Source organism: Anguilla anguilla, chromosome 15 (assembly GCF_013347855.1).
Source record: "Anguilla anguilla isolate fAngAng1 chromosome 15, fAngAng1.pri, whole genome shotgun sequence".
NCBI lineage: Eukaryota > Metazoa > Chordata > Actinopteri > Anguilliformes > Anguillidae > Anguilla > Anguilla anguilla.
Genome location: NC_049215.1, coordinates 5,026,215 through 5,048,762, shown reverse-complemented (window position 1 = coordinate 5,048,762; position 22,548 = coordinate 5,026,215). Strand labels below are relative to the sequence as shown.

The window sequence follows — 22,548 nt, the reverse complement described above, 5'->3', positions numbered from 1 at the left end:
TGAGGATTCCTTTTCAGTGGTTCAGTGGAATCAGTGATCACTGTAGCCACACAGCAGTCATAATGCCCAGTGCGGTATGTTGCAGGAAAGAGGACATCCTGACCATCATGACGAGAGTTAACCGGGCGGTGAGCACCGGCGTTTACCTGAAGTCCAAGCAGATGCCGGAGCCGAGATACACGCTGAGAAAGAAGCTGGTCCTGCCCATAGACTGACACGCCCGCTCCAGCGTACGGGCCCCGCCCTCCGGACGCGCTGCCACGCCCCCCCTCGGGACCCGCCCCCCGTAAACGTGCCGACGCGGACGGAGCTGAGGGGCTTTCCCAGGAGCTCAGTCACCTGACCTGTGGGTGCCTGACGTCAGTAGCCTGTGAAGGATTCCTAGGAAAGTCCCTCCACAGCAGTTCACAAAATGGCTGATGGGAGAGGAATTCTGGAGTTTGGCTAATACAATTTCAAAATCCCAAATCTCTGGACTCCCATAAGCCCTTTTTTGAATGCACCCCTGCTCTGGTCCGACTTGTCAAGATGAAATAGTATTATACCCACAAAGCACATTTATTCTGTGAGTGAAATTAAGATTTTTATACAAGGTTACACAGAACTGGGTGTTATGCTTTTCGTGCCAAAAGATGGACGTAAATATCTGGTGGAGGTGCAGCACCTTTTTTATCATTTAAAAAATTGAAGAGATGCTACTGTACTTTTTCTAGTTTGGCCACTTGTGTTTGATATGGAATAGTTCCGTGATTGAAAAGTGAGCATTGACTGTATTTGACTGAGAAACTGGAATACACAAAATTGATGCATGTTTTTGCTATTCCTTTCTTAACCTAATACAAATACACATGGTGCTGATATAGCTTATAAAAAATGCTTCTGTGTGTTCATTTTAGCAGACTCACCATCATTCATTTTTAGTTTGTGAACTCCCTATGACTAGTTACTATACCTACAGGTTACCAAACTCTTGCATGGTGTGCAAATTAGATCATACTGACATTAGCTACTCCAGTTCTGTGAACTGTGATGTTATATTGATGTGACAAGTATGAAATTTAAAGGCGCCTTGTTGGGACAGGCCCACTCAGAGTCATTACCATTATTTTGGAGGACGGTGAGCCTCTTATCTTGCATCCACTTTATCCATGACAGCGATGGCATAACATGACCATCCCACCAGGATGGAGAGAGAGAGCCTGCACTGAAGAAATTCATACCATTGCCTTGTCAGGATTGCCTGAGCTGCTTTCAAATCACACACCAATCAGTGCTCTCCTTCAGCCTTCACCCACCAATCAGTGCTCTCCTTCAGCCTTCACCCACCAATCAGTGCTCACCTTCAGCCTTCACCCAACAATCAGTGCTCACCTTCAGCCTTCACACACCAATCAGTGCTCACCTTCAGCCTTCACTCACCAATCAGTGCTCACCTTCAGCCTTCACACACCAATCAGTGCTCTCCTTCAGCCTTCACACACCAATCAGTGCTCTCCTTCAGCCTTCACCCACCAATCAGTGCTCACCTTCAGCCTTCACCTACCAATCAGTGCTCACCTTCAGCCTTCACACACCAATTAGTGTTCATCCTCCACCTTCCAATATCACACAACTCATCTTAAAATGAAAAAGATTTTAATGCCCACATTGTTTTTCCCTTACATTGGTACAAAGTGTTCTTAAAACTTAAAAGTGATAAATTTTTCTACACAACTACACAGATGAAATATAAAAATGTCATAAAATACAAAACTTAGAAAATTGTTTTTCTTTGCATAAAAGGGAAGAGGGACAAGTGCATAATGCTTTGTTCTAAGACGAGGGGTCACAGTATGTGTGAGGAACAGCCATATCCCGGTCGGAGTGTGTGTGTGAGGAACAGCCATATCCTGGTCAGTGTGTGCGTGAGGAACAGCCATGTCCTGGTCAGAGTGCATGTGTGAAGAACAGCCATATCCTGGTCGGAGTGCGTGTGAGAGGAACAGCCATGTCCCGGTCTGAGTGTGTGTGTGAGGAACAGCCATATCCCGGTCTGAGTGTGTGTGTGAGGAACAGCCATATCCCAATCAGAATGTGGGACTGGAGATGCTGGGAACAGGGAAGACCAGCCTCTTCCTCAGGGTGAATCTGGGGTCAGGCATCTGCTTGGCCAGCTGTGGGCCGTACTGGCTGCACAGGTCCCCCTCTCTCCTGCTCACTTCCTCGTTGACTCTGGTGAGGATGGTCAGGATGTCCTCACGCCTGCGATTTGAGAAACACAGGAGTGATATGAACGTTAATGTGGCCTGGGAACATGCCACGCATTACATCACATTATTCAGGGTGGCTTGGATGACTGGAAGCCCTCCATTTATCTCCCAAATTAAAACTGAAAGGGGACACACCTGAGGCAGGCCAGTGGGGCTAAGGGGACTCACCTGAGGCAGCCCAGTGGGTCTAAGGGGACACACCTGAGGCAGCCCTGTGTGTCTAAGGGGACACACCTGAGGCAGCCCTGTGGGTCTAAGGGGACTCACCTGAGGCAGGCCAGTGGGGCTAAGGGGACTCACCTGAGGCAGGCCAGTGGGGCTAAGGGGACACACCTGAGGCAGCCCTGCGGGAATAAGGGGACTCACCTGGCACAGCCCTGTCTCAGCTCTTGGCAGAGGGCCTGGATGTACCAGCTGCCACTGACGCTGTGTCTGATAGAGACGCATTCCGGAACGGTGGCCATGCCGACGAGGAAGTCGGAATCCACAGGAAGGGTGTAGCCATGAGTTGCGCCGGCATCCGTCCCCGGGTCTGTGGCCCCCCCGGGGCAGTCGGCATGGACCGTCACCGCCTCCTGCACCCTCTTCCCCTGGCAGGCCTGGATGAAGAAGACCTTGGGCTTGTTGGCCAGTGAGGGGCAGTTGGCCCCGTTGAAGGGGGAGAGGACGTCCTGAATCCGGAGGAGCGCCCCGTCGCGGCCGTAAATGCCCTGCTCCGCCCCGTGGCTGAGCACGCAGCACACGAAGCAGTCGCTGTGTTCCACACGGCTGAACTGCTGCAGCTGGCTGCGCATCTCCTGCACCGGCTGGTCCTGCAGCACGTGCACACTGAACCCCAGCCAGCTGAACACCTTCTTCAGATCCTCTGCAGCACCGCCAGAGAGAGAGAGAGCCAGGAGAGAGAGAGAGCCAGAGAGAGAGAGCCAGGAGAGAGAGAACAGGACATGAACAGCTGCAGCCTCCCAGAATTTTCACCCTCTAATGGAGAAATCTCACTGGGTAGAGATGTTTGAGTGAGGTGTGTGAGTAAGTGAGTCAGTCAGTGAGTGAATGTGTGTGCATATGCATATGAGTGAGTGAGTGAGTGAATATGCAAGTGTGAGAGTGAGCGAGTAAGTGAACGTGTGAGTAAGTGAGTGAGTGAATGTGTGTGCATGTGAGTGAGTGAGTGAGTGAGTGAGTGAAAGAAACACTGATTCTGTAATGAGTGAATGGTGAGGGAGCAGCCCCCAGGATTTGAGAGACCACCAGAGCCTCTCAAAGCAGAATCCTGCTCCACTCATCCCCCCCCCCGGTATCACAGCCAGTCAAAGTCGGTTTCCTGCCGGACTGACATACGAACCAGCATCTTGGTAGGATCCCTTGCGCTCCTTAAGGCTCTCTGTTTCAAAGTGCTGATTATTGAAGATCAGGCAGTGGCCGCGTGGCAGACTAGACATCCTGTATTCACTGAGCTACGAGAGGAGGTGATGGGCATTCAGTCAGCGAACTCACAGAACATGCAGAACACAACTAAACTCACAGAGAACGTACTTTCAAAGTCAACAAACAAAATGTCTGGGGCAATTTAAAAGGGAACGAATAAGAGGTAAAAGGTGTTGAGAAGTGCACGCTGAGCGTTGACAGGAAGTTGGGAACATTGTTGAGTAGTGTGCAGTGCAAGTTGGGAAAAGAAGTTGGGGATGGTGTTGACTGCCACAATGAGTCTGCAAAAGAACTTACCGCTGCATTCTGTGTTTCCTGGATGGGGTTGTCTGAGAAACAAAACATAATTTTTCACTTTTCTAAACGGGTTACTTACATTTTAGCCAATTTTTCATCACCAAATCCCTCTCAATTTTAATTTCAAAAACAAAAACATAAAAGTAAGCTGTTTTACTGTATATTTGAAACATGGTGAGTCCCTTTGCAATCATTTTCTTTCAATGTAACCCAAACAGGTTCAAGTGTTTCAAAGTATAAACTACAGTACCAAAATTGAAATTTCACTTCTGTTTTGCCAGTGTAACTATGGCTCCTAAGGCAACTGCCGTCACTTTATTAATCACTGTTCATTTACATGCATGGCATTGTACCTCCCGGCCCCTCCCACCTTGGCTCTTGAATCTCCCAGACAGTATTAGGGTTTTTGTCGTACCTGTAAATTCCCCTGAACAAAGTTTTTTCAGAGGCGGGAAGGTATCCTGGACTTCAGGCTGCTGTAGGAGGGACAAAAAACGACGGCAGGTCTCCTCTCCCTTGTCCATCACCTTGTCCAGCAGATCGATGACTCTGCCCTCGCTGGACCGCTGAACGCTACGAATGTTGGTGTACTCCCGCCGTGTGATCAGGTTCTCCTGCTGGACATGCTGCAAAATGTAGTCTGGATCCGACATCAGCGTTGCTGTCAAAGGAACCTTCCTCTTCCGAATGTCCTGCATGCTGCGTGTCTGCACGGAGAAGATAGCCAGCCGGAGCTAATATAATGTATGCAGTAAACCCAAAAACGAGAAAACAAATCAAATAATGTCATTTACGTATTACGTTAGCAGAATCATTCAAACTGCAAGCGGAGTATAATGTTATCTCAGACTCGGAATATCGAATTCAATTTACATGATTTTGTGTTGTTTTTTCGTTTTTAAAATCCCCAACTGTCTTACCACAAGAGGCGGACACAAACAAAGCGGGTCTGGCTACTCGAAAAAATAAAACATAGGCTTCACACAAATTATGATAACTGCCATACCCTTTCAATCAGTTCAGTTGTTTACACGAAACTACCAGGTAGCCTACTCAAGAAAGTGAAACTATAGGGCCGGCAGGAGGCGTGCCTTTTTGCTGTTCATTTTTGGAAATTTAACCCGTATAAACCCAGGTGAAAATGTGACACTTATCAGTAAGAATACAGACGTAGAATCCTACAACCACTATCTGTGCTAATATAATGGCCTTCAAGATGCCAGGTATATTAACCAGGATTTCAGCTATAAAGGTTAGACTAAAAATTTATGGTGAATATTAATAATTAACGCAGGATACAGTAACTTGAGGAAGAACGGGGCAGGCCCTGGGTGCAGAGGGTCAAGGCGACTGACACCATTCGCAGGAGGGGTCCTTCGTTGTGCCGAACACAGCAAAATCTCGTGCGGACAATGTGAAACCCAGGAGGTAAGTTTTCATAAAACTATTTTACAAAATTCCCTCGTCAAAAACAGTCAAAATACAGCTGCTCGTTGATTCAATACTGTGGCTTTAGGTGAGATGAGATGACTGCAGGGTGTGGCACACAGGGTGTGCTATAGGGTTTCAGCTCAAATTCAGCACGCTCCGCCAACACACCTGCCGAGCAACGGAAATGGATGCTGCAAACAGGCTCTCACACCGGCTCCTGCGCAAGCTGCAGAAGGCTTGACATTCGCTGTAGTTGTGACTTTGCAAGAAGACGCATAGTGTAGTACCATAGGAATATCAATAGATATTGAGGTTTGCATGTTATAGGATTACTATATAGGCTAATTAAAAGCAAAGTCGTTGCAGCAAATTCAGGCTAGCTAAACATTTATTATAGTCTGTGTTGTTACTGAACCGATTAAATCATAAGCGATTGCCTGAATGTAAAAATAAAATATCATATTTGATTTTTAAAAAATAGAATCGCTTTAGTCAGAACCTTGGTTGAAATAGTATAACTAATAGTACAATATACAATTTATTCTTTATGAATTTATTAAAAATACATAAATGTGAAGCTGCTGTTGATCAATAGTAAATAGATAACCCATGCACTTGGGCAGGCTCCAAAAAAAAAAAAAAATTAATCCATACAGCCTACAGCTAACCAAATTAGTAATTGGTAGGCTACTTATTTAAGACGTCCGTAGGCTAATTCTTGCTCGTCAGATTATAATAGCAGTTATCTTGAATTAATATTCTGACTGGTCACGTAATTGTGTAGCCTATGGCAAGCCCTTTTAAAATTTAATAGCTTCGCTTGACTATACATAATTACATTTTAGATATCTACAAATATATGTTGACATAATTACAATGTGACTAGTCAGAATGGTAATTCAAGAATGGTAATGATACAGTAAGAGAGAGTCACGTGATCGTTCGATAGCTGAACTAACAATCTAACTTGCAGAAGGACTTGGTCGTTTCACGTACTGAAGCAAGTAATATGATATTTTCCGATGCAACTCACTCACCGGATGGAAGTAGATTATACTTCACCAGGTAACAGTCTCGTTTTGATCGATCGCGTAGCTAGCTATCTTGCTAACAGTTTCCCGCGGACTATTTTTTCATTCTATTCTATTACGAACAAGCACACCACATTACCATTACACAAGTGGGCGGTCTCCGTTCATGCCAATGATGGATAGCGCTTTCCGATACAAGAATGTTAGACTATTTCCCTTTCCCTCGTAGTTGTTTTGAAAATGACTTCCCGTTCCTGTGTTCTATCCAATCAAATGACAGATAATAATATATGTCGTTGTGGACATTTTATGACGCTTCTTTTTCTACTTTTGAGACTCGTAAATGTGTCAAATCCCCGTGAGGATACGAATATAAACAAATATCGAACAATCATAACTTAATTTTCTTTCTGTAACATTACAGCAGTTACCATTTCATTTGTTATCATTGTTAATAATGGTAACCGAATTGAGCATCCTCTGACCGCTCAAACCACTTTATGAACAGGATAGTATATTGTGACATATTATTGTCTCTATATTCTATAGATGTTTAATTACAGTTAATGCCGCATACCCAGCGAGTTACATAAAATTTGCGTGTATCTTGAGAACGGTTCATTCAAATAGCCTATCAGTGTTAAATGTGTAGGCTACCGTGCGAGTTTAACAGTTATTGTCTTTTATCTAGGCTAATCCGAGAGTGAAGGACATCTTAAAATAAAAGTGCATTTTCTGGCTCATGGATCTGGACGTGATAGGTAAGTAAACTGTACTTTCGATCTGTGTCATGGTGGTGGGGTGTCAGTTGTGTACAGTGCGCTTTCACACCTGTGCACCTGCACAGCTTCAGTGACTTTAGGGACTGAGCTTTTGAGCTTGCAATCTGTTCGCAGAAAATGGCTACTAATGTATTGTGATCTTTATTTGACATGCCACTTATTAGTGTTAAACCGGCATGATTGTCAGTTTCTAATGTTGCTGATTAAATTTACATAATTATTCTGCTTTTAATTGTTCATTGTTAATATGGGAAATCCAAACGTTAATTATAATTGGCCAATAATGGGGTTTGTCTAATAATTATATAAAGACAAACCAAGGTTAATTTATGAAATTATGTATTTCAACCCTTTATACTACTTATTTTCCTATATTTGCTTTTGGTGACATATCTTTACAGTGAATATACTGTATTTCTATATGATTAAATTCTAAAAACAAAAATCAAAATTAATGTAAAAATGTCACATTTGTAGGCTACGTACAGATTGTCAATACACAGAGATTAGCCTATAGTTTAGAGCAGTTTATAAATTGTAGTGTGTGGCTGTTTAATTTATTTTTTTCATGAACCTGTAAAATTTACAAAAAGCAATAGCGTGCAGTGTCCACACATCAGAGCAAAGTGGGGAAAGCCGGAAGGCATCTAGACTCAGATATTGTGATTGAAAATAACAATTGCCTTTCCTTACGTGCGAGTTCTAAGCAAACATATTCTGATAGTAGCCTGTTCTGTGTTTTCCGTGTTCCGTGTTCCGCATTCCGCATGCAGAGGGACTGAATGAGGTGGTGCCGGCTGTGTACCGGGCTGCCTTGAAGCTGCGGTCCCTGCAGAATCTATGCCAGAGTGAGTGCCACGCCCTCTGCCCCGGTGCAGGGGAGAACCACACAATCCCCAAACTGCAGCCTCACGTTACTGTGGCACCAAGGACACGTCTCTCTGCCGTATCAGTAATGCTGCATTTCTTTTCACGTGATAATGTTTTCTGCGCAATATGACGTTTTAATAGAGGTATACCTGTATTGATATTTCCCCTCTTTAAGTTTAGTAAGGATCCCCATTAGCTGATGCGTAATCGACAAGCTAGTCTTCCTGGGGTCCACATGAAACATGAATTATAACACAAGAAAATGGATAAAATATTAAAATAAAATGTAAATGAAATATATATGATAATAAGAATAGAGTCCTTACAAAGTGAAGCACTGATACATAATATATTACAGCATTGTTTTTTCACAATGGTCCTTTTTTGAAATGATTGTATATGTATTGTCTAGCCTTACTGTGTGTACTATATAATAAGTAGCTCTACAGAAGGAGTAAATGTGGTTGTCAGCATGGGCTGTACCTCCTGCAGTGCACATGGTCACGCTGTCCGTGATTGGCCCGGCTCTCCAGTCCCTGGGCGTGGCCGTGGGTCCTGGGGGAGGGGTCACGGAGGCTGACGTGAGGCGGAGCCTGGAACAGCTTTTCCAGGGCATGTCCGACGATCTCCCGGGCCAGGTGTCACCTGGAGCCGCAGAGCAGACCTCAGGACTGCTGTTCAGGCTGTTCGACAGGTGAGAGAGCAGCTCTGACCGCACCTCCTACTTACTGCACCTCCTACTGACCGCACCTCCTACTTACTGCACCTCCTACTGATCGCACCTCCGACTTACTGCACCTCCTACTGATCGCACCTTCTACTTACTGCACCTCCTACTGACCGCACCTCCTACTTACTGCACCTCCTACTGACCGCACCTCCTACTTACTGCACCTCCTACTGATCGCTCCTCACACTCACCGCACCTCCTACTAACCGTACCTCCTACTTACTGCACACCTCCAACTTACCGCACCTCCTACTGACCGTACCTCCTACTGACCCCACCTCCTACTGACAGCTCTTAATGGAGGAGGGAGTCTGCTGTGTGCATTTATCTGTGGTGTCCTGGGTCGTTTGGGGCCATTTCCTTTTAGGGAGCAGGCTGGCTGCATCTCCCTGCAGTCTGTGGAGGTGGCTTTGATTGCCCTCTCAGGAGACACGCTCTCTGCTAAACACGGTGGTGAGGCGTCACGCTTGCAAAACGCACTCCCGAACACACACCCTGAACATGCTCTGCAGTGCACACTTCTTTTTCTTTATTCTGAACTTCTTCAGAATAAAAGTGTAGCTATTTAGAGTCAGGTAATCCTAAAAAATGTCAGGCTAGCGTATTGTTGAATGATGAAAAAAAAACATATTACCCATAATGCCAAATCTATGCCTTCAGTTAACCAAAAAACCTGGTGCAGACGTTTTGTTCGGCTGAACTTCGTTTGTACTTAAGGGGTCCGTAGCTAGCTGAGTCCCAGTTGAACCGAGCAGAGTATATGCTAATTGCTGAGTGTGTGTCACAGCTCTGTACATGCTGAGTGCTGAGTGTGTGTCACAGCTCTGTACATGCTGAGTGTGTGTCACAGCTCTGTACATGCTGAGTGTGTGTCACAGCTCTGTACATGCTGAGTGTGTCACAGCTCTGTACATGCTGAGTGTGTCACAGCTCTGTACGTGCTGAGTGTGTCACAGCTCTGTACGTGCTGAGTGTGTGTCACAGCTCTGTACATGCTGAGTGCTGAGTGTGTGTCACAGCTCTGTACATGCTGAGTGCTGGGTGTGTGTCACAGCTCTGTACATGCAGAGTGCTGAGTGTGTGTCACAGCTCTGTACATGCTTAGTGCTGAGTGTGTGTCACAGCTCTGTACATGCTGAGTGCTGAGTGTGTGTCACAGCTCTGTACATGCTGAGTGCTGAGTGTGTCACAGCTCTGTACATGCTGAGTGCTGAGTGTGTGTCACAGCTCTGTACATGCTGAGTGCTGAGTGTGTGTGTCACAGCTCTGTACATGCTGAGTGCTGAGTGTGTGTGTCACAGCTCTGTACATGCTTAGTGCTGAGTGTGTGTCACAGCTCTGTACATGCTGAGTGCTGAGTGTGTCACAGCTCTGTACATGCTTAGTGCTGAGTGTGTGTCACAGCTCTGTACATGCTTAGTGCTGAGTGTGTGTCACAGCTCTGTACATGCTGAGTGCTGAGTGTGTCACAGCTCTGTACATGCTGAGTGCTGAGTGTGTGTCACAGCTCTGTACATGCTGAGTGCTGAGTGTGTGTCACAGCTCTGTACATGCTGAGTGCTGAGTGTGTCACAGCTCTGTACATGCTTAGTGCTGAGTGTGTCACAGCTCTGTACATGCTGAGTGTGTGTCACAGCTCTGTACATGCTTAGTGCTGAGTGTGTGTCACAGCTCTGTACATGCTGAGTGTGTGTCACAGCTCTGTACATGCTGTGCTGAGTGTGTGTCACAGCTCTGTACATGCTTAGTGCTGAGTGTGTGTCACAGCTCTGTACATGCTTAGTGCTGAGTGTGTGTCACGGCTCTGTACATGCTTAGTGCTGATTGTGTCACAGCTCTGTACATGCTTAGTGCTGATTGTGTCACAGCTCTGTACATGCTTAGTGCTGAGTGTGTGTCACAGCTCTGTACATGCTGTGCTGAGTGTGTGACACAGCTCTGTACATGCTAATTGCTGAGTGTGTCACAGCTCTGTACATGCTTAGTGCTGAGTGTGTGTCACAGCTCTGTACATGCTGAGTGTGTGTCACAGCTCTGTACATGCTTAGTGCTGAATGTGTGTCACAGCTCTGTACATGCTGAGTGTGTCACAGCTCTGTACATGATGAGTGCTGAGTGTGTCACAGCTCTGTACATGCTGAGTGCTGAGTGTGTCACAGCTCTGTACATGCTGAGTGTGTGTCACAGCTCTGTACATGTTGAGTGCTGAGTGTGTCACAGCTCTGTACATGATGAGTGCTGAGTGTGTGTCACAGCTCTGTACATGCTGAGTGTGTCACAGCTCTGTACATGCTGAGTGTGTGTCACAGCTCTGTACATGCTGAGTGTGTGTCACAGCTCTGTACATGCTTAGTGCTGAATGTGTGTCACAGCTCTGTACATGCTGAGTGTGTCACAGCTCTGTACATGATGAGTGCTGAGTGCTGAGTGTGTCACAGCTCTGTACATGCTGAGTGCTGAGTGTGGGTCACAGCTCTGTACATGCTGAGTGCTGAGTGTGTCACAGCTCTGTACATGATGAGTGCTGAGTGTGTGTCACAGCTCTGTACATGCTGAGTGTGTCACAGCTCTGTATATGCTGAGTGCTGAGTGTGTGTCACAGCTCTGTACATGCTGAGTGCTGAGTGTGTGTCACAGCTCTGTACATGCTGAGTGCTGAGTGTGTGTCACAGCTCTGTACATGCTGAGTGTGTCACAGCTCTGTATATGCTGAGTGCTGAGTGTGTGTCACAGCTCTGTACATGCTGAGTGTGTCACAGCTCTGTACATGCTGAGTGCTGAGTGTGTGTCACAGCTCTGTACATGCTGAGTGTGTGTCACAGCTCTGTACATGTTGAGTGCTGAGTGTGTGTCACAGCTCTGTACATGCTTAGTGCTGAATGTGTGTCACAGCTCTGTACATGCTGAGTGCTGAGTGTGTGTCACAGCTCTGTACATGCTTAGTGCTGAGTGTGTGTCACAGCTCTGTACATGCTTAGTGTGTCACAGCTCTGTACATGCAGAGTGCTGAGTGTGTGTCACAGCTCTGTACATGCAGAGTGCTGAGTGTGTGTCACAGCTCTGTACATGCTGAGTGCTGAGTGTGTGTCACAGCTCTGTACATGCTGAGTGTGTGTCACAGCTCTGTACATGCTTAGTGCTGAGTGTGTCACAGCTCTGTACATGCTGAGTGCTGAGTGTGTGTCACAGCTCTGTACATGTTGAGTGCTGAGTGTGTGTCACAGCTCTGTACATGCTGAGTGCTGAGTGTGTGTCACAGCTCTGTACATGCTGAGTGCTGAGTGTGTGTCACAGCTCTGTACATGCTTAGTGCTGAGTGTGTGTCAAAGCTCTGTACATGCTGAGTGTGTGTCACAGCTCTGTACATGCTGAGTGCTGAGTGTGTGTCACAGCTCTGTACATGCAGAGTGCTGAGTGTGTGTCACAGCTCTGTACATGCTGAGTGTGTCACAGCTCTGTACATGCTGAGTGTGTGTCACAGCTCTGTACATGCTGAGTGTGTGTCACAGCTCTGTACATGCTTAGTGCTGAATGTGTGTCACAGCTCTGTACATGCTGAGTGTGTCACAGCTCTGTACATGATGAGTGCTGAGTGTGTCACAGCTCTGTACATGCTGAGTGCTGAGTGTGTCACAGCTCTGTACATGCTGAGTGTGTGTCACAGCTCTGTACATGTTGAGTGCTGAGTGTGTCACAGCTCTGTACATGATGAGTGCTGAGTGTGTGTCACAGCTCTGTACATGCTGAGTGTGTCACAGCTCTGTACATGCTGAGTGTGTGTCACAGCTCTGTACATGCTGAGTGTGTGTCACAGCTCTGTACATGCTTAGTGCTGAATGTGTGTCACAGCTCTGTACATGCTGAGTGTGTCACAGCTCTGTACATGATGAGTGCTGAGTGCTGAGTGTGTCACAGCTCTGTACATGCTGAGTGCTGAGTGTGGGTCACAGCTCTGTACATGCTGAGTGCTGAGTGTGTCACAGCTCTGTACATGATGAGTGCTGAGTGTGTGTCACAGCTCTGTACATGCTGAGTGTGTCACAGCTCTGTATATGCTGAGTGCTGAGTGTGTGTCACAGCTCTGTACATGCTGAGTGCTGAGTGTGTGTCACAGCTCTGTACATGCTGAGTGCTGAGTGTGTGTCACAGCTCTGTACATGCTGAGTGTGTCACAGCTCTGTATATGCTGAGTGCTGAGTGTGTGTCACAGCTCTGTACATGCTGAGTGTGTCACAGCTCTGTACATGCTGAGTGCTGAGTGTGTGTCACAGCTCTGTACATGCTGAGTGTGTGTCACAGCTCTGTACATGTTGAGTGCTGAGTGTGTGTCACAGCTCTGTACATGCTTAGTGCTGAATGTGTGTCACAGCTCTGTACATGCTGAGTGCTGAGTGTGTGTCACAGCTCTGTACATGCTTAGTGCTGAGTGTGTGTCACAGCTCTGTACATGCAGAGTGCTGAGTGTGTGTCACAGCTCTGTACATGCAGAGTGCTGAGTGTGTGTCACAGCTCTGTACATGCTGAGTGCTGAGTGTGTGTCACAGCTCTGTACATGCTGAGTGTGTGTCACAGCTCTGTACATGATGAGTGCTGAGTGCTGAGTGTGTCACAGCTCTGTACATGCTGAGTGCTGAGTGTGTGTGTCACAGCTCTGTACATGCTGAGTGCTGAGTGTGTCACAGCTCTGTACATGCTGAGTGCTGAGTGTGTGTCACAGCTCTGTACATGCTTAGTGCTGAGTGTGTGTCACATCTCTGTACATGCTTAGTGCTGAGTGTGTGTCACAGCTCTGTACATGCTGAGTGCTGAGTGTGTGTCACAGCTCTGTACCGGCTGGCGGAACGCTGCAGCGGGCGGCAGGGCAGGGACAGCGGCACAGTGAGCCGGAGTGGCCTGAGAGTGCTGCTGGAGGACCTGAGCCAGGTGAGAGAGAGGGACACAGAGAGAGAGTGATAGAGAGAGACAAAGAGAGAAAGAGAGAGAGAGAGCGAGATTGTGAGTGAGTGAGTGAGAGAGAGAGAGTGAGAGAGACAAAGAGAACGAGAGAGAGAGAGCGTGAGAGGGAGACAGAAACAGAGAGAGGGGCCACTCAGGTGGCCAGAGCCAGCGCGTGTCATGTGACTGACCCGCCTCTGCTCCTGCAGATCCCAGCAGTGGTGCAGGAGAGCCACGTGTTTGGTCCGGTGGAGAGCGCAGTACGCACCTGCTTCCAGGGGGTAGGTCCCGCCTCTCCCCCAGGGCAGCGTGGGTGTGCGGGCGGGGTCGCGGGTGCAGGTGAAAGGTGAGCGGCGTGTGCGTCTCCCCCAGGTGCTGAGCGCGGGCGTGTCAGAGGAGGCCTTCCTGCGCTGGCTGCGCTCCGAGCCCCGGCTGCTGCTCTGGCTCTCCACCCTCTACAGGCTCTCCGTCAGCGAGGCCGTGGTCCACCGCGTGCGCTGCCACGTCTGCAAGGCCTGCCCCATCACTGGCCTCAGGTACGCCCGCGGGAGAGAGAGAGAGAGAGAGTGAGCGCGTGACTGAGTGTGAGTGTGTGAGAGAGTGAGCGCGTGACTGAGTGTGAGTGTGTGAGAGAGTGAGCGTGTGACTGAGTGTGAGTGTGTGAGAGAGTGAGCGTGTGACTGAGCTTGTGACTGAGTGTGAGTGTGTGAGAGAGTGAGCGCATGACTGAGCACGTGAGTGTGTGAGAGAGTGAGCGTGTGACTGAGCTTGTGACTGAGTTTGAGTGTGTGAGAGAGTGAGCGCGTGACTGAGTGTGAGTGTGTGAGAGAGTGAGCGCGTGACTGAGTGTGAGTGTGTGAGAGAGTGAGCGCATGACTGAGCACGTGAGTGTGTGAGAGAGTGAGCGTGTGACTGAGCTTGTAACTGAGCGTGCGAGTGTGTAAGGGCTAGAGGGTGTACGTGACTGAGTCTGTAAGTTAGTGTGCGAGTGTAACTGAGTGTACACGTGTGTAAGTGCTTGAGTGTGTGACTGAGTGGGAGGAGTTTGCTCGTTTCCCCTCAGTCTCCTCCTCTCCCCAGGTATCGCTGCCTGAAGTGTGTGAATGTGCACCTGTGCCAGACCTGCTTCCTGACTCATAAACGCAGCAGAAAACACAAACCCTCACACCCAGTGATGGAGCACTGCACCCAGGTACACACACTCTGTAGCATGTGGGGGTAAGAGGCGTGTTGTGTGCTGCATGTTTTGGGGGGGGGGGGGGTAACAGGCATGTTGCATGTTGCATGAGGGGGTAACAGGCGTGTTGCATGTGGGGGTAACAGGCGTGTTGCGTGCTGCATGTGGGGGGGGGGGGGTAACAGGCGTGTTGCATGCTGCATGTGGGGGTAACAGGCGTGTTGCGTGCTGCATGTGGGGGGGGGGGGGGTAACAGGCGTGTTGCGTGCTGCATGTGGGGGTAACAGGCGTGTTGCGTGCTGCATGTGGGGGGGGGGGGGTAACAGGCGTGTTGCGTGCTGCATGTGGGGGTAACAGGCGTGTTGCGTGCTGCATGTGGGGGGGGGGGGGGTAACAGGCGTGTTGCGTGCTGCATGTGTGGGGGTAACAGGCGTGTTGCGTGCTGCATGTGGGGATAACAGGCGTGTTGCATGTTGCATGTGGGGGTAACAGGCGTGTTGCATGTTGCATGAGGGGGTAACAGGCGTGTTGCATGTTGCATGAGGGGGTAAGAGGCGTGTTGCGTGCTGCATGTGGGGGTAACAGGCGTGTTGCGTGCTGCATGTGTGGGGGTAACAGGCGTGTTGCGTGTTGCATGTGGGGGTAACAGGCGTGTTGCGTGCTGCATGTGGGGGTAACAGGCGTGTTGCGTGCTGCATGTGTGGGGGTAACAGGCGTGTTGCGTGCTGCATGTGTGGGGGTAACAGGCGTGTTGCGTGTTGCATGTGGGGGTAACAGGCGTGTTGCGTGCTGCATGTGGGGGTAACAGGCGTGTTGCGTGCTGCATGTGGGGGTAACAGGCGTGTTGCATGCTGCATGTGGGGGTAACAGGCGTGTTGCATGCTGCATGTGGGGGTAACAGGCGTGTTGCATGCTGCATGTGGGGGTAACAGGCGTGTTGCATGCTGCATGTGGGGGTAACAGGCGTGTTGCGTGAGGGGGTAACAGGCGTGTTGCGTGCTGCATGAGGGGGTAACAGGCGTGTTGCGTGCTGCATGTGGGGGTAACAGGCGTGTTGCGTGCTGCATGTGGGGGTAACAGGCGTGCTGCGTGTGGGGGTAACAGGCGTGTTGCGTGCTGCATGTGGGGGTAACAGGCGTGCTGCGTGTGGGGGTAACAGGCGTGTTGCGTGCTGCATGTGGGGGTAACAGGCGTGCTGCCTGCTGCATGTGGGGGTAACAGGCGTGCTGCGTGCTGCATGTGGGGGTAACAGGCGTGTTGCATGTTGCATGTGGGGGTAACAGGCGTGTTGCATGTTGCATGTGGGGGTAACAGGCGTGTTGCGTGCTGCATGTGGGGGTAACAGGCGTGTTGCATGTTGCATGTGGGGGTAACAGGCGTGTTGCGTGCTGCATGTGGGGGTAACAGGCGTGTTGCGTGCTGCATGTGGGGGTAACAGGCGTGTTGCATGTTGCATGTGGGGGTAACAGGCGTGTTGCATGTTGCATGTGGGGGTAACAGGCGTGTTGCGTGCTGCATGTGGGGGTAACAGGCGTGTTGCATGTTGCATGTGGGGGTAACAGGCGTGTTGCGTGCTGCATGTGGGGGTAACAGGCGTGCTGCGTGTCCTCAGCCCTCCTTCAGGGAGTCGCTGGCCTCGCTGGCGCACAGCGCGAGACACGCCCTGCAGCGGAGACGCTTGGCCAGGAGGGAGGCAGAGAGGAGGAGCGCGCTCTGTACAGAGATCCCTCCCAGAATGCCGTGCAGGTGTGTGTTTAACAACATAATGATGAACGTGATTTACCGAGAATAAAAAATAGGTATATAGAAATGTGACAAAGCAGTTAAAATCGTAAAATAGTACAGTAGATTAAAAGTATGTGATACAAATACAGAATGACATTAACTACAAGTGATAACATACAGCTAAGACGACAAGAAATTAAAAAGAAAGGGGGAGGGCAGGGATTGGGCCTTTGTGTGTTGGGGGTCACCTTCCCTCCAGTCTGTAGCATAGATAGAGTGTAGAGATGGTGCAGTATATGAACTGCGTGCACAAGTATCATAACACATTTCCACTAAAACCAGTGATTCAAGTGACCCTCTGTTGCACTTCCTAGTGCCCCCACATCCCTGCTGCCACAGGCCACACCTCCTCAGACACAAGACCCGCCCCTTCCGCCCAGAGCAGAACCCAAGGCCACGCCCACAGAGCCCAGGCTCAAGTCAAAGGCCCTGCAGACGGATGCAACCCTGCTGCCTCAGGTAGCCTTCACTCCTGTAGCTTCAGCTAGCTCACTAAAGCCTTCACTCCTGTAGCTTCAGGTAGCTGACTGAAGCCTTTACTCCTATAGCTTCAGCTAGCTCACTAAAGCCTTCACTCCTATAGCTTCAGCTAGCTCACTATAGCCTTCACACCTACAGCTTCAGGTGAAACTGATGCCTTCACTCCTATAGCTTCAGCTAGCTCACTATAGCCTTCACACCTACAGCTTCAGGTGAAACTGATGCCTTCACTCCTATAGCTTCAGCTAGCTCACTATAGCCTTCACACCTACAGCTTCAGGTGAAACTGAAGCCTTCATTCCTATAGCTTCAAGTGAAACTGAAGCCTTCTCTCCTATAGCTTCAGGTGAAACTGAAGCCTTCACTCCTATAGCTTCAGCTAACCCAAAAACCTTCACACTTGCAGCACGGAACCAGACTTTAGGCAGCTGAAATTATTCATACGCTTTTTTCATTTTCAGAGGAAGACATCACTTCTGAAAAAAGACCTGAGTCAAACACAAAGGGCAGTAGAGGATCTGCAGAGAGAGAAGTGGTGAGCGCCAGTCACACCTGTCTGACATCCACCTTCACCTGTGTGAGAATATACTTATGCGCGAGCTCAGGGTGTAAGACTCACTGGCGTGTGTGTGTGTACATGCGTGTCCATGTGGATGTGTGTGTACATGCTGTGTGCGGTTGTGTGTGTACATGCATGTCCGTGTGGCTGTGTGTGTGCATACCCCTTGTGTGTGGTTGTGTGTGTGGCTGTGTGTATACGTGCCCTCGTGTGCGGCTGTGTGTGGTAATCCTCAGGCAGTTGGAGAAGCAGTTGCAGGTATGGAGAGAAACCGCACAGTCAGAACATTCCTCTCTGGAGGACAAGTGCTGTCACTTGGAGGCCACAGTGGAAGTCCTGACCCGACACAACCAGAACCTGCAGGACGAGCTGGGCCGGATTCGGCTGCTTCTGCAGGCCAGTGGGAACTGTTCATCACGTCAAACCCGGGTCAAATACGTGTTTATTTGGATTCGAATACTTTTCTACGCTTTACTGGTCTTGTCTGGTGTATTGGAACCAATTAAATACTCTCAAAAAGTGCAAACCCCGCCTTCTGGTCATATTACCAGGCTCAATTACACCAAGCAAGATCAATAAAGCACAAAAAAGTATTTGAATCCAAAACAAATACATATTTGACCCGGATCTGCATCACATCCTACTTAGGAGACACGGGAAACTGCAGGCCTTTCTGTACAGAAGCTATAATGAAAACGAAAAATTCACTACTATTACAATTCACTACTATTTTTCACTTGTTTTTAGGTGTAAAACGTGATTAATTACTTACGCTAATTCCCTGTGAAACCAGCCGCTCCATCCGATTCCTGTGCCCAGTGTCTCCCTGGCAACAGCAAGTGGTGAAGGAGCCAAAGACACAGAGGCGTCGGCACCGGAGAGGGAGCAAACGGCTGGTGAGCGCCCCCTGCAGGAACAGGAGGCCCAAACGGAGGAGCTGGGAAAGGAGGTGCGCGTCAGCGAGGAAGAGGAGGAGACGAAAGTGGCGCAGACCTCCAGCGCTGGGGAGTCCGGCACCCCAGGACCGCGGCCGCTCGTGACCCCTGACCCCCGGTGCGGGGCAGAGCCGGCTCCCAGCCCCCATCAGGAGGAGGGCCAGGGGCGTCCTGGGAAGGCTCTCTCGGACCAATCGGAAAGCTTTCTGGAGCAGGAGGAAGAACTGGCCGACGTGGTGCAGCACCTGAAGACTGGCCTCTCTGTCAGCAGACGCACAGGTAGCGTGTGGGTGTGCGTGTACAACTGTGTATGATAGTGTACATATGTGAGTTGTAACACGCTACATGTGTATGTAAAGATTTCTTTGGCTACATGTTAGCCTTGCTGTTGTGCGTGCGGTATGGACGGAGTGTAGCACAGTGGGTAAGGAACTGGGCTTGTAACCGAAAGGTCGCAGGTTCGATTCCCGGGTAGGACACTGCCGTTGTACCCTTGAGCAAGGTACTTAACCGAAATTGCTTCAGTATATATCCAGCTGTATAAATGGATACAATGTAAAATGCTATGTAAAAGTTGTGTAAGTCGCTCTGGATAAGAGCGTCTGCTAAATGCCCGTAATGTAATGTAATGTAATGTAATATGGGAGCTGTAGGGCAGTGAAGCCTGCGTGCAGTGAAGAGCAGTGTGACTCCGGGTGTGCCTCCGTTCCTCCAGGGCTTGGGTCTGTACGGACGCAGGAGCTGCTGGCTGCAGCTGAGGCAGTGGGAGACTCCGTCGCGCAGCTGGTCTGCGCAGTCAGCTCCTCCGGCCCCGGCCCCGCCTCGACACCCCTTGCCAGCCGCGCAGCCCCGCGCTCTCAACCAATCAGGGCGCTGCTCTCAGCCAGCTGCGCAGCTAGCGCACACAGCGGCGCTCCGCCCGCAGCTGCGACCGCAGTGATCTGACCGCGCGGGCGCACTCGACCGCGAGCGGTCCGCTGCTGTCAGCGGGGTCGCCGCCTTCGATCAGCATCCGCGACCAGCAGAAGGCGCCGTGACCTCGTACCACAGAGAATCTGCTTCAGGGTATGAGGACCTCAGGCAGATCGTCAGGTCCCAGAAACAAGGTGTGGCGTATGCCCCCCCCCCCCCCCCCCCCACGACCGGGAGCAGGAGACCTGCCTGTGATCTGTGCCGACCCGACCGGACCCTGATCAACCCGTCTGGGCCCCCACAACCCAAGAAACACAACCTGAAAGATAAATACACATGAAACACCAATACGGCCTTCGCGTTTTCTTTTTCTCACACAAGTACACAAGCGCACACACACTCATATATGCGCGCACACACGTTTACAAAGGCACACACAGTTAGGATATGGACACTACTCCGAGTAGGTTTGCTTTAACATGAACACCGATTCGTTTTCAGCTATGAAATAAGGTGTGGAAAAACCCCATTAAGCTTAGCTTTTCACAAAAATAACTGCTGTTGTACATCTCCATTCTGTGGCCATACAGTTGTATGTTTATCATGCTAATAAATTCAGAAAATTAACAGAAGACAGAAATAGAGAGTATGGGGAGAATTGGGGCTGTAATTTCAGTTCAGAACTATTCAACATGTGATGAAAGAGATTTCTGCTCTATCAAAACAACCCAGCTCTGTTGTCACCCACCAAACCAGAGCTGTTGCAGAACCTAGTTCTGCTAGAGCAGTGCTGCCAGACCTGGGCCCTGTTCTCCTTTCATACCCCTGTAACTGGACCCAAAATAGAGCCAGCAAAGAAGGATGCCACAAATGGGATCTGTCAACTTCAGGATACCAAAAGTGAAAGGCATAAAAATATACAGAAAATATTAGTAATATTATGAAGTAAGGACACAGAAGAGGCCCCAAAATAAAATACTTTAGTTCTTTTTTTATTGAACGTCTTCCATCTGATTGTGAAGCAGTGTGGGGAGGGTTCAGGAGATGGGAAGGGTTTATCTGCAACATGGGTGGGGGAGGGCGGGGTTAACATACACCTGACGCACAGGGAAACGCAGAAGCAGTCAGCTTCGCTGCAGGGTGGAGTCGGGAAGCAGCCGCCTGTCTGTGTCTGTATGGAGACTGAGGGACACAGAGAGCACAGGCTCCTTCACTCCTCCACTCTACAGAGGCACCTGATTCTTTTTTCTCTCTTCACTTTGGATTTGGCAAATCCATTATTTTATTTTATTGTTTTTTTACATTTCTTTAAATAGTTAAATTAAAAAAGACAAGAGGTGGGAGTGGCCAAGCATATAAAAGATTGCCTTATCGGTATTAATAATATTACCATCGTTATTGTTTACATTTATTAACCCATAAGCTTGTGCAATACCTTTCTTTGCATAGTAAATAAAACTTAAATGGTTTATTTGTTTGACATGCACCTACTCTTTTGTTGAATATTCTTGTGGATTTTGGGACTCCTTTAGTACGATTTAATAAGCCCAGTGTACTGTTTACATGCAGTGCGCCAACAGGGACCCAACTTGTTTTCTAGTAGAGTTAATGAGTACATAAGGCCAAGCCAGTATAGAGGGTGTTGCTAATTGAGACATTGCTGGCCCCCTTGGGACTGGGGAGTCCTGCCCCAATCAGTGTGTCTGAAGCAAGCCAGCCATACAGGAGGGGGCTGCTGTTTGACCACACCCCAAAACATTTTGATTGGTTAATTCTTTGGCTTTGTGTCATTGCTAGGATTACATTCAGACACCCCCATGATAGAACTCAAGAGGCTGTTCCTGGCCCGTTTTCCCTTCCCCACCCTCTTGTCTGGCATTGACCTCTGACCCCTGGACATGACATAGAAGCCCGATCTGTGGACCTCTGTGCACCCCTCCCGACGTACCTAATCCCGGTGCAGCATGGGGCATTTCGGTAGCTCTGTGGGGTAAAACTGCTGCACACTACTGCATGTTGCATGGTAGTGTCAGCTGTAATTATTTGGCCGAGATAACAATTGTTTAATTGCTTAAATTTTGCTTGATTTGTTTTTCCATGAACATAGCCAAAGAACATCTGCTATACAACATGCTAATGTTAAAATATATAACAAAAGCAATCTGGGTAAATTTATGGAAAAAAATAAACGCTTAATGGTGAATCACAGAGTTCTGTTTTTGCCTCCTGACTGTACTGTCTTGGGGGGTCTCTTCCCAGCTCCTGCTGATCCAAGTACTCAGTCTGGCTCCGCCCCCCTACAGTGCTTCGGGGGGGTATGAGCACCAGGGTTACAGAGGCATCGCTGGCTAACCCTCGGCCAATCATCTTCCACTTTTCTGCTCCAGAGTTCTTTGTGATAATTCCATGTTTAGTTTTGCTGCTGTTTTGTCGGCTTTCTGTTGCCATGCAAGGGTCCGTCAGCAGGGGGCTCCACATGCCAGAGTCGGCGCTTTGTACAAGAAGTCATTCCTTTTGTTGGGGAGGGAGGGGGGCAGTGGCGTAGAATGTGCTCGCTGGGGCATTCTGGAACAGGGTGGGGTGGCTTTGAAGCAGCTGGGGAGTTGGGGAGGCTTGGGGGCAGAGAGGGGCTGCATTTCTAAGTGACTAAGATGGAAGCTGTTAAGGTTCTTAAGTCTTCTCTATATTTTTTGTTAGTTATTATTATTATTATTTATTTATGTGTTTATTTATTATTATTAATATTATTATTATTATTATTATTATTATTATTATTATTATTATTATTAGTAAAACTAATGCCAAAAAAACGGCAGAAATTAAGTGCAGTCCAGCAATGGATTACTACTGAAATCCAGGAGGCTCCATTCCTCTCTGGAGCTCGTGCTCCTGGCCTCCGCTCCACTAGATGGCGCTGGCGTTGGGGTCGTACCTCCGCTTCTTCACATTC

The 22,548-nt window shown here is 48.9% G+C and overlaps 4 protein-coding genes across 15 annotated transcripts in view; 2 read left to right on the top strand and 2 right to left on the bottom strand.

The window, feature by feature from the left end:
- LOC118214013 (caspase-8-like) overlaps nucleotides 1-863 on the top strand; it is an 11,567-nt gene extending 10,704 nt beyond the window's left edge. For both annotated transcript variants that reach the window (XM_035393370.1, XM_035393369.1), the window contains exon 10: nucleotides 86-863. In XM_035393370.1, coding sequence (XP_035249261.1) covers nucleotides 86-215 — 130 coding nt within the window. In that variant the 3' untranslated portion in view covers nucleotides 216-863. The remainder of the gene's footprint in view (nucleotides 1-85) is intronic.
- casp20 (caspase 20, apoptosis-related cysteine peptidase) lies at nucleotides 719-6,690 on the bottom strand. Of its 6 annotated transcripts, none has more exons than XM_035393371.1 (6): nucleotides 6,573-6,690; nucleotides 4,387-4,705; nucleotides 3,972-4,003; nucleotides 3,592-3,703; nucleotides 2,616-3,114; nucleotides 719-2,241 (listed from the first exon to the last, which is right to left on the bottom strand). In XM_035393371.1, the coding sequence occupies exons 1-6, from the start codon at nucleotides 6,573-6,575 to the stop codon at nucleotides 2,067-2,069; spliced, it is 1,140 nt and encodes a 379-aa protein (XP_035249262.1). In that variant the 5' UTR covers nucleotides 6,576-6,690; the 3' UTR covers nucleotides 719-2,066. The 6 variants fall into 6 exon arrangements, with proteins under 6 accessions (XP_035249262.1, XP_035249263.1, XP_035249265.1 ...); XM_035393372.1 differs by having other exon boundaries at nucleotides 4,387-4,678; nucleotides 6,573-6,678; XM_035393374.1 differs by having other exon boundaries at nucleotides 4,387-4,678; nucleotides 6,440-6,574.
- On the top strand, nucleotides 5,268-21,806 carry dytn (dystrotelin). 3 transcript variants are annotated; one of them, XM_035393367.1, is made up of 16 exons: nucleotides 5,564-5,714; nucleotides 6,376-6,467; nucleotides 7,125-7,194; nucleotides 7,989-8,063; nucleotides 8,578-8,779; nucleotides 9,183-9,268; nucleotides 13,638-13,738; nucleotides 13,960-14,031; nucleotides 14,123-14,286; nucleotides 14,831-14,942; nucleotides 16,540-16,673; nucleotides 17,027-17,171; nucleotides 17,654-17,727; nucleotides 17,988-18,147; nucleotides 18,545-18,965; nucleotides 19,402-21,806. In XM_035393367.1, exons 3-16 carry the CDS (start codon nucleotides 7,176-7,178, stop codon nucleotides 19,629-19,631), a joined length of 1,995 nt encoding a protein of 664 aa, XP_035249258.1. In that variant the 5' UTR covers nucleotides 5,564-5,714; nucleotides 6,376-6,467; nucleotides 7,125-7,175; the 3' UTR covers nucleotides 19,632-21,806. The 3 variants fall into 3 exon arrangements, with proteins under 3 accessions (XP_035249259.1, XP_035249258.1, XP_035249257.1); XM_035393368.1 differs by lacking the exons at nucleotides 5,564-5,714; nucleotides 6,376-6,467 and adding an exon at nucleotides 5,268-5,399; XM_035393366.1 differs by lacking the exon at nucleotides 5,564-5,714 and having other exon boundaries at nucleotides 6,075-6,467.
- The window catches only part of LOC118214011 (disintegrin and metalloproteinase domain-containing protein 23-like), a 30,172-nt gene continuing 28,198 nt past the window's right edge, over nucleotides 20,575-22,548 (bottom strand). For all 4 annotated transcript variants that reach the window (XM_035393362.1, XM_035393363.1, XM_035393361.1 and 1 more), the window contains one exon: nucleotides 20,575-22,548. In XM_035393362.1, coding sequence (XP_035249253.1) covers nucleotides 22,503-22,548 — 46 coding nt within the window. In that variant the 3' untranslated portion in view covers nucleotides 20,575-22,502.

Coding starts and splice junctions, on each gene's coding strand:
- casp20 (XM_035393371.1), bottom strand. Junction 4,004..4,386: donor TTGTTCAGGGGAATTTACAG/GTACGACAAAAA, acceptor TTTGTTTCTCAG/ACAACCCCATCCAGGAAACA. Junction 2,242..2,615: donor CTGAGACAGGGCTGTGCCAG/GTGAGTCCCCTT, acceptor CTCAAATCGCAG/GCGTGAGGACATCCTGACCA.
- dytn (XM_035393368.1), top strand. Junction 8,064..8,577: donor CCTGCAGAATCTATGCCAGA/GTGAGTGCCACG, acceptor TACCTCCTGCAG/TGCACATGGTCACGCTGTCC. Junction 16,674..17,026: donor CCTCCCAGAATGCCGTGCAG/GTGTGTGTTTAA, acceptor TGCACTTCCTAG/TGCCCCCACATCCCTGCTGC.